This window comes from Curcuma longa, chromosome 13, assembly GCF_044706935.1.
Source record: "Curcuma longa cultivar G26 ecotype Majalengka, Jawa Barat chromosome 13, ITB_CL_G26_1.1, whole genome shotgun sequence".
Classification (NCBI taxonomy): Eukaryota; Viridiplantae; Streptophyta; class Magnoliopsida; order Zingiberales; family Zingiberaceae; genus Curcuma; species Curcuma longa.
In genome coordinates, this window is record NC_133873.1 from 1,648,226 (window position 1) to 1,665,069 (window position 16,844).

The window sequence follows — 16,844 nt, forward strand, 5'->3', positions numbered from 1 at the left end:
TGTCAACATCAAAACAACAATCGGGACAAACTGCATCAACAATCTCCCCCTTTTTGTTGTTTGACAACACGATTTAAGTTTAGATCAGAATTCTTCCCTTTCATGTAAGTAAGGAGATCAAGATCCTCCCCCTACAACAGTTAAGTTCACTATGGGAATAAGAGTTAAGTTCATATATGTAAGGAGATCAAATCCTCCCCCTACATTAATCGAGGTTATTGAGAATAATTCTCGAACATTTAGTAACCATCCTCTCTTTAATTTCTAAACTTAAGTCCATCCTCTCCCCCTTTGTCAAACACCGAAAAGGGTGTAGACCGGTCATCAAGTCTCACCAACTCCCCCTAAATTCAAGCGTGTCTCCTCCCGAAACGTATTAACATAAAATGAATAGGGATAAACATGAGAGACAGATATGCAGTCAAAATAACAAGTCAAACATCAAAAGTCATAAACCAACATGAAACGACACCATGCCAGTAACGGGATCTATGCAAGCATTGATTAGTTAAGCTCTAAACAAGATGCAGAAATAGGAGTTTCGGCAACTATCAGAAACCAACAAAATTCAGAAATGAAGAAATGCTCAAACAGGTAAAACTGAATTCAGAAACTAAATATAAGCTATCAGAACTCCGGATCTTCCCTTCCATCTCAACCTCCTCCTTGCCGTCACACAAGGCCTGATGGACGATCAGAAATACCAGAGAAACAGTTCTAAATCTCGTCTCAGTTCGCTCTGAATCAACTCCAAACAACGCCGTATCAGACACCCTCCGAACCAGCGCCGAACAGAGCAAATCCCGAATCTGGAAATCCAGCCAAACTTCTCCAAATTGCTTGCAATGCGATGCTCGGAAACCTTCAAGGACCCTTGGAGAACCCCTCCTCACGACCTTAATGGCTCCGATTGGTGAAACTTGAAGAATCCAGCTGAAACATCACAGAAAATCCGAGCTCTGGCGAGACCCTCACCAGTGCTCCCGATCGCGATTTACCCCAACCCAAGGTTATGGACTGCCGTCTGGAATCCGGAAGTTGATTTGGAGGGAAGAAATCCGAGTTCTGGCCGCGCAAGAACGAAGAACAGCGAGCAAGAAAACGCGACCCCCGGCGGCGCTACAGTGTTCGCGTCTTTTGTACTGTTCATTCCTCGCTAACGCTAGGTTCTGCGATTTGAATTGAACCGGGTTCTTTCACTGTTTGGCGCCGATTCAGCTTGGTTCAGCCCTAATTAGCTCCTGATTCAGCCCAATTTCGCTCCGATTCAGCTCTAATTCACATGGGTTCAACTCTAGTCGCACTTGAGTCTTGATTCGTGAGGTTGGTTCAATCACTTGGGTCAATTTTGGTTGGATTTGGTCTCAATTTGGTTTGATCTTGGCTTGATCTTGGTTCCACTTGAGCCCTACAAAGAGTTAAATTCAATTAATACCAAGTTAACCATCAAAATCACAGAAATTATAATCAATCATCCAATTATACCATATACTAAAATCCTAGCTTATCAGGTATACCTTTGTCACGTATCCTTCGCTTATCCTGCTCATCCAAAGGTTGTCGGATCTCTAGCACGTTCAAGTGTCTGTGTCTATATGCGTATCCACACTAACACTCACCTTTTGGAGAAAGTTGGTTGTGCAAGCAATCCTTGTAAGTTTCTGTTGGCGGTTTCTGTAACCGCCCACCGGCGGTTTCCGCTTCGTGCACCACTACGCCCACCACACACCCCACTCCGATGCGAACGCAGCCTCTCCCTATTAAAGGGAGAGGAAAGCCCTGAGGCTGAGGGTGTGCGTGAAAGAAGCAAAATAAACAAACCTGCGCTGTGTGTGTGGGCGTCCATCCGAAGCATAAGGGGCTGCGCCTCGGAGAGAAGGAAGAACACTAAATCGAAGGATTTGGTTTGTGGACTTTGAGGAGCCTTCCATTTGTGATCGCTCCTTCGACGCGAGCAATTCCAGCCGGAGTCTTTTTCCCTACAACAGGTACATGATTAACATTGGTATCAGAGCAATTTGAAAGAGTTACCTGTTAGTAATCGTCGTTCTGTTGGAAAAATCGCTGCCAAGAAACAGTGATTTCTGCCCGTTTCTGTTCTGGCCGCCGTCGCAAGCGGCAGCGCACAGGCGCTGTCCGCAATTTTTTCCCGATCAGCGCACAGGCGCTTCCAGCCCGCATGATGCCGTGACGCCGGCGAAGTTCGCGGCCAGCATGGTGCTCCCCTGATTCCGACGAGGCTGGCGTCCGGGGGGAAGGCTTCGTCTTCGGCAGTACGGGGCTGGTGTCGGCGGGGCTGGTGCCGGCGGGGCTGGCACCGGCAAAGGCGACGCCGGAGGGGATGGCAGAGGTCGGCGTAGGCGGCAGGAGAGAAAAAATTTGGGACGGCGGTAACGCGTGCATTTAGGGCACGAGAGAAAAAAAAAGGGGAAATGAAATCAACGTGACATGATTTCATGTTTTTTTATTAAAAAAAACAAATTACTAGTGGGCTGCATCAAATTGGGCTGATGCATCATATTGGGTTTTGTTTTTGTTTTTATTTTTATTTTTTTTGCTGTCAATTTTTTTTTGCACAGCAAAATTCGTAATAAAAAAGGCAAAATTCGTAGTTGGTGAGATTCGATCTTAGAGTCTCCACAGCCACAATGAGAATGCCTAACCACTAAGTCATGATCATTATATATAAATGAATTAGTTTTTTTTATATATATTGAAAAATTTAATTGGGCTTACAAACTGAATAAATACCAAATATCATAGCAGTTCAAGAAGAGTTTGAAATTGGGCCAAGAATTCATTGGAAGGCCAAGTTTTATTTGGACTATTGGATTTTGATTAAGGGCCATTGAGTTTGATTTCGGACCATTTAATATAATTAATTGGATTAGCCCAATTATATTATAAATGAATTAGTTTCATTTATTATATTGATTAATTTAATTGGGTTGTCCATAAGAAATAATTGGGCTTTGGATTTAATTAGGTCAGTTTTCAATTAGCTTTCAAACAAGTGAAATGTCAAGTGCTCAATTGCTCACAAGTGATAAGTGCTCTTGCATGAAGTGACAACACAAGTATAAATTAGACTTGGTTAGTGTTGACATTGGTCAACCATACTCATAATTGAGAAGTTGTTTGAACAACTTATACTCAAGAAACAACTCAATAGGCTTAGTCAACATGGTTGAAGATGATAAGAAACTAAATATCATGCATGGTGCTCAGGTGCCTGGGGTGCTTGGAGCTAGGTGATATTTTAGTTCTCATGGAACACTGTCATGTTGAGTCTTCAAGGTGTCGATCGACTAGTCAAAGGATTAGTTGACAAAGCCCCTATAAATCAAGAAGATTTATTTTTCTTGATTTATTGTGTTAGGTCTATGCCTGTATAAATTGAATTAAGCTGGTATATGTACTGGTTTGTCAGTTTTGTACTGACTTCATTAATTTCAATTTTTTGAGATGGCACAGACGATTACTACTATGACTCGACGCGAAGTGATGCGTAATAAGCTAAGGGAAATTATCTAGTGGATAGATTATGATCCAGCTTATGGAGTAAGTAGACACATGGGGAGGTTGAACAGACTATTTTGGCGCCTAGAGATGTAGGATTTTTTGATTCTGGACAACTATAGGATTTAAGCTTTGATTCGTTCATTGCCTGAAAACCTGCAAGTTGAAGCACTTCAGATATGGGAGCGCCGTAAGGGACGTATTACATATACTGAGTTGTGCACAGAACTGCTTCACTATGCTGATTGTGAAGAGGATCCAGAAGAAGATCCAAGAGAAGACTCTGGAGAGGACACTTCTGAGGGATATTTGAGTTCATCACAGGATTCTGTATCCTGGCATCATCCAAATAATATCCCAGTTGAAGATGTTTCTGTTTAGCCTAAAAGGATAAGCTATGTTTGGATTATCACTGCGCTAGTGTTTGTCCTAGTGGGAGTGATAGTTGCTTATCTAGTTTGTTAGAGTTGTTGTCTAGTTAATTATGAGTAAAAATGTTAAAGATAACATTTAAAGTAGAGTTCTTGTTATTTGTTAACAATGTACAGCACGTTTTAATGATATATTCATTTTATGCTATTTACTCTACATGATGTGTGATATTTATTTATTAATGTATACTCTTTGATTATGTTCATTTTGAGTATAATTAATTAATACATTTTAAATGATAAACACAACAATAAGATATAAAATTCATTTAATAGAAAAACTCCAAGAGACCACAATAAAGTCTACAAGTACGAATCCAAGTCCACAAATCACAAGTCCACATCCAAGTACATAAACCATACCATAAACACTAGACCAACGATAAACCAAAACGGAAAACCTCCTGCTGTGAGATGGGACCAGCCGACTGAACCTCCAAGCTCCAGTAAACCTATCTGCTACCTGGGGAGGAAACAAAGTAACCCCAGGGTCTGGGTAGTAAGCATTAGATGCTCAGTGGATACAAAATAATAGATGTGCATGAACAGATAAACAGAAAGATAGACAATATCAACAGGTATAGGTATCAACAGATAACAGACATCATGGTAATCAAGCATGGTATCTCAACAAGAATAATAAGGAAAGAATAGTGCTACGCAACAGAGATAGGTATCAGTACATGTGAGCATGTATGTAATGTCATACAAGTGCAACAAACATAGCAAATAAGTGCAACAGTTGAAATCAGATGCATAAATTAAACTATGCAATAATCCTACCAACAATGCATGTAAAACACACGGCAACCATCGCAAACAAATGCAAGTCTCTGTCCGCACTCTGCATTCCCCAGTCACCCTCCTAGAGCACAATGAACTGAGGGGCCAGACAAGACATACTGCACAGACTCCAACAACAAACCACCGTAATCTGGTGGGGAGCGGCAGTGTAACAGGAGGGCTATATAGCCAGTCCTGGTTGCACCCAACAATAGTGCAAGTAGGCTCTTTCCACTGATCACACCACTACACGGTGCAGGGCCAGAGCCAACAAGAACAACCAACAATGATGTCCGCAACATCTACAACTATCATGAATGCATGATGATCATTCCAACATGTAATAGCTACAGATAATTAGCATGTTCAACAGATATCAAGGGGAGTCAATTTGAGTCAATGGAACGACAGTTAAAATTGTTCTAACAGCAGAAAGTTCAACAGGAAGTCATTCAACAGGTATCAAGCAACGAAAGGTGTAAGATATCATTTAATTACTAGCATGGATAGCAGGAGTAGAAACAAAATAGCAACAGATCACAATAAAGGTTAACAGTAAGTCTCAAGAAATGAAACAAGTAACGAAGTAGGCAACAATGCAATAAGGATAACAAAAAGGTAATCATGCACTACAGAAAGGAGAGCCTGTGTTGACCAAGTACAGGAGTACCCACCTGATCAGACGATCGTAGACAAATAGAACCCCCAGAAAATATAGGACCACAAGTCAATCAAGGTCCTGCAAAAAGGAATAAACAATATTCCTAAATACAACGATTAAACAAATACAATCCTTTTAAAGTCACACTTAGTTTTTTTTATTCGGATTTAATCCTAATAAATCAACCCTATTAAGTCCCCCCCTTACAACAAAACAACCTCAAAACCACCACTCCATCCATCACTGTAAATGAAGAATTGTAAAACTACCACCTCCCTACTAATAGGACCTTCAATTAGAGGCATTGGCAAATTCCAAACCTTCAACAGATCATTTCAACTTGAGCTCTACAACACAGCAAAAACCAAAATCAAGCCCAAACACTCACCTCAAGACCCAAAGCCTTGAAAGCCCTAGCTCAGCCTTCCTTCCTCCACTTGCTTGCAGCTGAAATCCAACAGAGACAATCAAACAGTATCCCCTTCAACTAACCGAACACATCCATCAACAGAACCATAAAAATTTCCAACTCAAAACCAATTAGATCCAAGTATTCACCATCACAACCAATTGAATTCGAGTGAAGGAACCTCACCTCAAGGACCCAGCCGTGCCCTAGCTTTCCCCCTTTCTTCTTCCTGGCCGAAAGCAAAGGACTCCACACTATGGAGAAGGAAACCAATTAAAATCAGAGTAAACTCGAGGAAAGCCCTCACCCGAGAAACCAGACAAGAAAACCTAGCTCCAATCCCCTTTTCTCCGGTCCGGCGACGCAGGGTGCGACCGCAAGCAGCAGACGGCGTCGGCGTTCTGCGGCGGCGACCAACGGCGTGGCAACGGCCGTGTGGTGGAGGAAACGCGAGGAAGGGAAAAGGAGGCGACAGCGTCGGCGTCGGGCAGAGGTTCGGGTGGCCGATCGCTGCTTGCGGCGTGGGTTGGAGCGGCTGGAACTCGCGCGTGCTCGGGAGAAAGGAGAAGCAGTCACGATTTAGGTTTACTGTAGGTTTATTTAAGGCTTCTTAACAGTTACGGATTTCCAACCCATTAACCCTTTAACCTCATCAATCAATTAACCCTAATAACCCTAAAACCATTGATTTAATCAAATGAGTTAGGGTTTGATCGATTAATCCCATCCACATTAGGTTTATTTAAATTAACCCCTCCTAAATTAAAGTTAAGACTATTTATGAATAAGCCCCACCGAGTGTCACGCCCCGAGAAGGCCGTCCGAAAAATTTCGACAGCATCTTCCCAGTAACTATGACAATTCCCCTAATACAAACATATATACTCAGCCACAGGCGGCTGGAATAAGGACAACACGTCCAACAACATCACGACACACACAACATATGCAATAATAAGGCCTACACGGCCACATAATACTATCACATGCACCATAACCAGAATATGCAAAGTAAATAAAGCCAAATCATCGAAAATCCAAAGTAACGAATACTCACAATGCGAACCATCATAACTACAATCATAACAAATCGGAACCATAACTACAAGTCCATAAAATAGTAAACATAACTAGAGACAACGACAGACCAAATGCAACTAACAGAAATCTCCCGAGGTGAGACAGCAGCAGACGACCCAAATCTCCAAGCTCCAAGTACCTATCTGTTACCTGGGGAGAAATCAAAGCAACCCCAGGGTCTGGGTGGTGAGCATTAAATACTCAGTGGGTACAGAAAGAAGTGCATGTCAAGATACATAGCAGGAATAAAATAAGAAACAACCAGTATAGACTGAGAAGGTAATAACAACAAATAACAGGAACAGCAAGGATCATGGTAATAATCATGATATATCAACGGGATAGAATAGGCATAATCCTACTGTGCAACTGAATAAGAAATCTACATGTATCATGTATGACATGGCACACAATGCAACAATCATAGCATATCAATGTAACAATCGGAAAACATATGAGTAAGTAAACTACATATATCTATCAACCTACCAATGGTGCATGCAAATCCGTAGCAACCATAGCAACCAAAATATCCGTCACTGTCCGCACTCGTCGTCCCAGTCACTCTCCCAGAGCTCAGTGAACTGGGGGCCAGACATGACCTACTGCCAGCTCCAACAACTAACCCCTATAGAGAAGTGGGGAGGGGCAGTGTGGCAGGAGGCGATGTAGCCAGTCCTGGTCGCACCCCACTGTGGTGCAACCTCTTACCTATGTGGCACCACAACATGATGCCGGTAAGATCCACCAACAACAACAACCATAATGATATGAATGGATGGTGATCATCCTAATATGTAATAGCTACATTCATTTAGCATGTTCAACAGGGATCTCTAAAGGATATCGTCAATCAGGATTACAACAGTTAAAGTTATCTAACAATAGGTAGGAACTCCTAAGGTCAACCAGCATATGTCAACAACAAAGTATAAGGTATCAACTAGGTACTAGTATGAATGACAAGTGGCAACAACATAATATCATATCATCATAAAGGTCAACCGGAAATGTCAAGCAAAGAGTATCAACAGATGTCAACGGATAAATAAGCTAAGCAACAACAATTTCAACGTAGAGGAAAACAACAGGAATATCATGCACTGTAAAGCGCCTGTATTGACCAAGTACAGGGTACCCACCTGAATTAGATGATCGTAAGCAACTATAATCCCCAGAAATATGAACTCTGTATAATAGGACCAATAAGATCAATGTCCTGCACCAAATAATATAGCAACACTAAGTACACGTCTATTTAAATTACAAGGAATTAATTAAAATCCAACACTCGGGTTAAACTAACTCATCTAGTATACCATAATCCCACGATTAAACGCAACTTAATCCACAATTCAACCAACCGAATAATTCCGTAGTCACCAACAACCTCAACCTCAATCAACAAGATACATCAAATTTAAGCTACATACTTAACACTCTTGCTAATCACAAATCCAATAAAATAACAACATCCAGCATAATAACCCATTGTTAATCGCAATTAATCAAACTAGAATCACACCCAAGAGCTCACCTCAAACCACTGCCCTAACAATAGCTCCGATCTGCCCAATCTCCTCCAATCTGTGCCATAACAGAATCCATAAATCACCATTTACATACACCACTACCATTAACCGATCAATAAATTTTAATCCAGATTTGCCTTACCTTAATCTTCCCTAAACCAGTTCAATCACACCACAACAGATCGTCAACCAACCAAGGAAATCGGTCCCTCAACATTGCTGCTGAATTCCACCAAAGATCAGCGAGTTACCCAACGAATCGGCTTCGTGTTCCTCCGATTCCTCTTCAATAGTTGAAGCCGACCGATCCCTTCTCAAAATCTGAACTCGGAAAACCTAAAAACATAGATCTAGTCTCACAATCCAAGCACAAACCACAATCTAGCTCAACATCCTTACCGATTTCCTTCCTTGGCCGATCGATCAGCCTTCAAGTGGAGGCGGCGGCTGCTCAGCGACGGGGAAAGCAGCGCTGGACCGTGGTGGGGCGCGGCGGTGGTGGCGTCGGTTGGAGAGGAAGGCGGCGCGACGAAGGAAAGGGAAGAGAAGGTGGCGGCGGCGGGCGAAGGTGTGGGCAACGTGGCTAGGGCTGGCGAAGAAGGCAGCGCGAGGGAGAGGTGCGGCGCGATCGGGAGAAACAGGATCGCGATGAAGAGGAGTAGGGCAGCGCTGTAGCTTATAGGGTAGAGGTTTCTTAAGGCTTTCTTAATGGGTCTAGATCCAATAAGCCAATAACCATTAACCCATTAATCCATTAACCCTTTACCTATAATAACCAGCTTTATTAATTCAAACCTATTAAATTGATTAGGTTATAAATTAATTATAGTTAATTTATTTTCAACTTAACCCCCTTAATTTTTGGTATTTTACACCGAGCCCTCTCCGATTCCATCCGGTTCAAAGAACGAGCTACCGAGCCCTCTCTGACCTAGTCCGGAGAACGAGCTACCGAGCCCTCTCCGATTCAATCCGATCCAGAGAATGAGCTACCGAGCCCTCTCTGACCTAATCCGGAGAACTAGCTACCGAGCCCTCTCTGAACTCATCCGTCATTGGTCAATCTGAATATATTGAACTTAATTCTTATCCAACTAAAATGAACTTAAATCTGTGTCAATATCAAAATAACAATCGGGACAAACTGCATCAACATGAATATTGTGTTGAATGAATGTGGTGGAATGAATATGGTTGTTTATTATGTTTGTATAAATAGGTTGAATGTAAAATTTGAATCGATCAGATCGAATCGTTATGTATCTATGGGATAACCTATAAATGACTAGGATAGGGAAGAAAAAATCCAGATTTTGCGACGAATTTAGATTTTGCGATAAATATTGCGATGAATCCATTGTCATCATAAATCTATTGTAATTTACTATTTATCGATATTTTGGGATGAAATCTATTTTCGTTGTAAAATTTATCGCAGATTGACGACGAAACTCAAATTCATTGCCAATTAGCGACGAATAATATTTCGTCGTCAATTAGCGACGAAACAATTTTCATCGCAAAATTCGTTGTCAATTGGCAACGAAACTCAAATTCGTCGCCAATTGGCGACAAAAAAATATTCATCGTCAATTGGCAATGAAATTGTCTTTCAACGTCGATCGGCGGCGAAATTTGTTCGTCACCGATCGGCGACGAATTTTGCAATGAAAAACAATTTTCATCACTAAAATTTACGACGAAACATAGAAATTTCGTCTCAAAAATTGGCGACGACTTTATAGCAATAAAATTTTTTCGTCGCAAAATTCGTTGCAAAACTATTTGCGATGAAATTTTTTTTAAATTCATCGCAAAATTCGTCGCTAAATCAACTTTTTTTATAGTGTTTGAACTACAAGAATTAACTTGATTAGCGATGAAATATTCCGTTGATAAATCTAATGACTGGATTTTTTTTTATGATGAAATATTCCATTGATAAATTTAAATTTAATGATAAATTTATTGATGGAATATTCCATTGATAAATTTAATGACTTGATTAGCGACCAATTAGCGATGAAAATAAAAGGGTTGTAAGTTTTTTTATCATTGATAAATTTAATGATTGATTTTTTTTCTATCACTAATTTCTTTGAAATTTTGGCAGCATCTCCATTTTATTTCTTAATTTAAATCCTATTTATGATGAATCATGTAGAGCGCTAGAGGGGGGTGAATAGTGTACTTTACTTTATTATTTATTTTTGAAAACTTATTTTGAATCTTTTAAATACGCAAGGGAATGTAAAACCAAGAATTCAAAATAAGGGATAAGCTTATTTTTACTTGGTTCACAACCTCTGGCTGCTATTACAAGATTAGCAATTCTCGATCACTTCCAATGGACAATTCATTAATCGACTCTTGCTCACAACGAAAAAGAGTCTCATCTTTTACAAAAATAAGGAACGATAACAGACTTACCATTCTTAGAGTATAAAAGCATGAAGGCAAAAAAGAACAACACTACAAGTGTATCAATAATGATTCGGAACTTGAGTAAGGTGTCGGTGTAGTGTCTTGACATCGCAACAGCATTTCTGAAGCATGGAGCACTTGAACAGGAGTGGTAGAATGACCATGAAAAAAGTATTTGAAGCTTCTATTCGAGAGTGCTTTTATGGACAAGTTTAGACACTTGGATCCCCTTCCAGGCGCCCTCATCGTGATCTATCTGATCAGATCTCATCGCTGAGTTAGCCATCCTCGAGCCCCTATATCCCTTCTAGGCACCTGGTATGTCGTCGTGGCGATTACTGAATCAGACTTGGCTTCACTGCGTCTTACTCTCCTCCGGGCGCTTGGAGCTGATTGGAATGCTTGAACCATCTGGGCGCTTAGATTCAATAGGGGCGTATGGAGTCTTATTTGCTAGTTTTCCTTGATTTTTTTCTTTAAGTTTGATTTCCTGCATCACAGAGTTAGAAGAATACAAACATAGTGCAGGAAATTAAATTTTAGATAGTTTTACAACTGTATGATCTTGACTTTTGAATTTTCAATGAAATTCTAAGTCAGATCGATATCTACTATTCTCTTCAAGAGAGCACGTCCTCACCCACTCCTCTTAAGAGATTTTACTTATCTTCCAAACATCCGGTCCTCCAAATCTATTTGAACTTTCTGCTCAACATCCGATCCTTTGACTCCCAAGACTTTCCTTTCGATGTCCAATCCTCGTTGACTCATTGACCTATTACAAATGAATGCTTTATTTGAATCCCAAGATCCAAGATGTACAAGAGGATATAGCTAGTGAAGGGGTATAATGAACTACTAGAGAATATTTTAACAAAACTATGTTCTATACCTTCTATGTGTTTAAATACTCGCAAATTACATGGATGTCAATGAGATATTTAATAGAATGATACAAAGATACAAACTAACTCATACTCCCTATCCATACCAACGATCGAGTGGCAAAGGTGGAATTTTAAGGGATAAATAACATTGTGGAAAAATATTATTTTATGCCCCCCAAGTGTCTAAGTGCTTTGAAATCATATGAATGTCAATAAAAGTATTCAAGGAAGGTAACTTTCAAAAGTCATCTATATTATCATCCTAAATATAACATCCTCATATAAGATTGGTCCCTATGTGACAAAATCTTTATATTAGGAAATTGATCTCCCTTATGTAGATCAAATCTAAATATAATGTGCAAAAGTCATTAATTGCTCTCTAATTTAAACATAGAACAAATATATTCTTTGGGTGTCCAAATTTTTAATTACGGATGTAAACAAGGGTTAAACTAAAGTTAATAAGCATGGGAAAATAATAGCATTAGCCTCTCACAAAAGAATATTTTAATGAAACATTATTTTCTATAAATTGATAGCAATCATATTTGGCATATTTGGAAAAATCTGAATAAACTCAATAAGTCTGGCTGGGATCGATGAATTTTGGGGATTGGAAAAGTGTGGTCATCATGGTATAAAATATTGCATGCTCTGTATCTAGTAAATGCAATATTTTGGCAAAATATCATCCCCAAATTAGTCGTTACAAAACCATAAAGGTGTCCATATTCCATGTTTAAGGAAACTTACGTGTGAGAATTTACTAAACTGGATGCATAGATTGTGTGACACAAGATCTAGTTAGGATCTTTTAGACATGATCCATTAGTAATTTTCCTTTTTATTCTTATCGTGAATACTTCGGTATGGTTTCCAGTATGTCACGACCCGAAACACGAGATCATGACGTGGCGCCGTCAATCCTCGTCACGGGTCGACGTTACCGGGGGCGCCGTCGATCTTTAGCTGCCACCCTGCGACCGCATGATCACGCCTCGTACGGCGCACGCTCACATCCCAGTCTCCCACATGCATCCCGCATCATACATGTCCATGCCCCCATCCCATGATGCATGTGATGATGATGTATGAGGAAACCCTCTCTCATGTCTGAAAGATCCGAATCCGCCTCCGCATCTCTCCCCTCGCCGACTCAGGCTCTTTATAACCTCTGCTTCCTGACGTTTAACCCTCCCTTCTCTTTCCAAGAAGAAATTTGTGCTTGAAGAGAACAGGGTAGGTCGATATTGCGGAGGAGGAAGAGGAGGAAATGGGCGAGGTTAGAAGGCAGCTTGATTTCTTTCTTCGGCTTCAAGCTTTCGTCGTCGCCTTCTTACTGATTGGTTTGTTTGTGATGTAATGGCAGAAAGAGGAGAAGGAGAAGAAGGGGAATGGCGAAAAGAAGAGCGACGGGGAGAAGAAGGAAGAAGGACCGACTGTGGTCGAGGTCAAGCTTGATCTGCACTGCGAGGGCTGCGCTCACAAGGTCAAAAAGCTCGTCAGGGGCCTCCCAGGTACAGGCTACCTCCACATCCCCATCTTTTTCCTATTTTGACATCGATCGGGATTCGGTTTCTCTTTTTTATTCCTTGATTCCTCTTAAAATATGAGGTCGAAATCGAGTTTTTTTTTTTTTTTTTTGGAAACGGATCTTGCAATCGCGTCGTAGAGCTTAGGTTTTGAGTCCTGATGCAGGGGTGGAAAGCGTGAACGCGGACCTGGCGACCAACAGGCTGAAGGTCACCGGGAAGGTGGATCCATGGCAGCTTAAGGAACTCCTGGAGGCCAAGACCAAGAAGAAGGTCGAGTTCATCTCTCCCAAAGACCCTCCTAAGAAGTCCAAGGATGAGGACAACAAGAAGAACAAGGCGGAGGACGGCAAGGACAAAGAGCCTAAGAAAGAAGACGCGAAACCTAAACCTGTAAGCCATCCTTCTGCCGCAAAACAACAAAAGAATCTAGAATCATTCATCATTTTGTTCTTACCTGGAATCGTCCTTCTTGCCAGCCGGAAGTTACCACGGTGGTGCTCAAGATCCGCCTCCACTGCGATGGCTGCATCCAGAGGATCAAGAGACGCATATCTAAGATTAAAGGTAAAAATTTGATATTTCCTCTCCTCTTCATTTAGCACCCATCCTCATCGAGGAATCCCTCGAGGGAGAAAAAAAAAAGTTTTCGATTCTCAAATTAGGGATTTAACGAATGTGACCTCTTAGGCGTCGAGGAGGTGACTGTGGACGCGGCGAACGACTTGGTCACCGTGAAGGGCACCATGGACGTCAAGACGCTCCCCGACGTGCTCAAGGAAAAGATCAAGCGCAGCGTCGAGATTGTCCCATCCAAGAAAGAGGAAGGCGGCGGCGAGAAGAAAGAGGAGGAGAAGAAGAGCGGCCCGAAAGACAAAGCGAAGAAAGAGGAGGAGAAAGGCGGCGATAAGAAGGAGAAGGATGAGGGGAAAAAGCAGGAGGCAATGGCAGCTCCTCCACCGGCAGCTCAGGCCGCGGCGGCGGCGACAATGACGACGGCGGTGGCGGAGGCGAATAGGATGGACTACTATCCTCCTTCGTATCCGTACGCCGGGTATGGTTACCGCATCGAGATGGTTCACGCCCCGCAGATGTTCAGCGACGAGAATCCCAACGCTTGCTCGATAATGTGACGGCGGTCGTCGCACCGCTGGTGTGAACGCAGCCTAACGTAACGGGTTAGTACGGATGCAAACGAGACGACATGTAAATAAGCGAAAAACGTTGTAAAAAAAGTATTTTTGTCGCATTTTAATTCAGTCTCTACTTTATTCCATTTAAAATTTTCGAAATAGAAGTTTTCATAACACAAAATCTCCCTCTTTCAACGGTGAAAGAAAGCCAAGTCTAAGACGATACTTAGAAATCAAAGAAAAGCCATCAGTTGCAGTTTTCACAAGTCAAAACAATGTTCATTGTTATTCTACCTCGATAAATATTTATAGATTGTTATAGTCAAAGATCTTTTCAGGTGCATAGGCAAAGTCAGATCTGCTTTTCTTGTGCTTCTGGTTTTCTCGGATGATTCCGCTGATTATGACTCGAGCATCAGTCTCTCGCACCTAATCCCTATTTTAGTTATAAAAATAATTTCCAATTTTTTTATTTTTATTATAAGTGTTTTTTTAAAAAGATTATTTCTTCCATATTCCGAGAAGACTATTGCATTTTTCAGTTAATGCATTTGATAAAGCCAATTCTTTAAAAATAAATTTTTAGTAACTTGTTTTTATCAAGAATTTGAGAATTGGTAGCCTTTTAAAATAAAAAAGAATAGCCTTTAGTTAAAATGTCCATCCAGCTATTTTTATAAAAAAAATAATATTGCTGCCATCCTAGAAGATTACCCAGGAGACTTTCAGAAAAAGAACTAGCTAAATTTTATGTTCAAAAGAATCATATTTCGAAAAAAATCATAAAGTGTTTTTGCCATCACTTGTTGTGTCTTGCCATCACCACAATAAGTGATTTTTGTTTTTTTGAGTTGTGAAGTAGTTGTCATCACCAAACTGATGTGATCTTTTCTAAATTTTTCAGACAAAATGAATTATTTTTGGGTTATAAAGTAGTTGTCAGGATTGATATATAAATTTTTAAAATTTATCAAATGGTGACTCCATTTGTTGTTATATATTCAATATATGCCTTTTGAACCCATTTAGATTAGTTCTTTGTGAACGTCGTAGTCAGGATTTTCAATTAGAATGGACAAATTCAAATTAAATTTTCTAAAAATCTTAAATTTTATATTTACTTAACAATTATATATAATAATTTTTAAAACTTATAATTCACAACTATAACATATCAACACTTCTAAAATTTAATTATCCAACTCTAAAAATTTAAAAATACTTTAAAAATATAAGTTGAAATTTTTAAAAATTTCAAACGTAAAGGTAAGTCAATTTTCACATTTCAAAAGTCTAAATTTGAATTTAAAGAGCTGAAAATAAATTTAAATTTAAAAATTTTGACCTTAACTCTTGGTTCTAATTGAAACAATAATTTGAAGTTATTTTTTTTCAACATCTATTTAAGAATACAGCATAACTCAATTAATCAATTAAAGTTTAAAATTTTCAATTCTAAATGTTAAAAAAATAATCAACAATCAAAAAATGAGCTAAATTTTCACTTTCACTGACCACACCATAGCCACTAAAATCATACTCTAGATATTGAAATTGAGCCTAAGCTTCTTCAAATAATAATTTCCGATGGCAATAACAAACGACAACTACAAGAAATGAGTCATGCAGCCTGGTGAAAGAAGAGGGCCAATAGACTTGTTACAAGTCGTAATATTTTCTCACAAAAATGGTACCAATAGATAGGTTGAAAGCTTTTCAAATATGGGATCAATTTTAGTTTTTTGACGATTGACGGTAGTGAATCAGTTGATCAAAATGGTGGTGAGGGGGTGAGACTATTTTGGAAAAGAAATAAGGAGACATATTTTGATCTTAAAGAATCCACAAGAGCTCTGATCTAAAAGAATTCTTGTTTAATTCAATGAAAATTCAATAATCACTATGATATTGTAAAGTAGATATAGTATAGATTTTGATTAATGATGTGATAATAATTTTCATGATTATGAATTTATATACAAGTAAAGCCCCTTTTTATATTATATTTGATGTAATTTATATGAATTTTTCTTTTTTATGTGTGGATCAGTTACCTTAATTCTCAATACATGTAGCACATACGAATAGGTGTGACGATAAAGATTTCGTTGGTTTAAATTAAAATTGATTTGTAGTTGATTTGATCAAATTATGATCGAACCAATTTTATTGACTTAAATCTGTTCGATTGGTTTTAAAAGAATTAAGAGGATTTTTATAATAATAAAAAATAAACGAACTGAATCATCGAATATGAAGTAAGGGTACTGAATTAAAATTGAATAGGGTTTAAACTAAATCCAACATGTAGGTGTGGAGGTAATGATTTTAATAGTTCAAATCAAAATTGATTTGAAGTTAATTTAATTAAATTATAACATAACTAAATTTATTAATTTAGAGATTTAATCAGTCCATAAATCTCAAAGGGGCCGATCGCCCCCTCCTAC

The 16,844-nt window shown here is 39.5% G+C and overlaps 1 protein-coding gene and 1 long non-coding RNA gene across 2 annotated transcripts; one reads left to right on the top strand and one right to left on the bottom strand.

Annotated features, from left to right (window-relative positions):
* Positions 1–6,618: 6,618 nt before the first annotated feature.
* Positions 6,619–8,472, bottom strand: LOC141843794 (uncharacterized). The gene is made up of 3 exons (XR_012603070.1): positions 8,421–8,472; positions 8,026–8,102; positions 6,619–7,033 (listed from the first exon to the last, which is right to left on the bottom strand). It is a non-coding gene; the product is annotated as an uncharacterized LOC141843794 (long non-coding RNA).
* A 4,468-nt stretch (positions 8,473–12,940) lies between these two features.
* Positions 12,941–14,535, top strand: LOC141844289 (heavy metal-associated isoprenylated plant protein 3-like). Its single transcript, XM_074732328.1, has 5 exons — positions 12,941–13,011; positions 13,099–13,246; positions 13,428–13,654; positions 13,741–13,828; positions 13,952–14,535. Exons 1-5 carry the CDS (start codon positions 13,003–13,005, stop codon positions 14,392–14,394), a joined length of 915 nt encoding a protein of 304 aa, XP_074588429.1. The 5' UTR covers positions 12,941–13,002; the 3' UTR covers positions 14,395–14,535.
* The last annotated feature ends 2,309 nt before the right edge of the window (positions 14,536–16,844 follow it).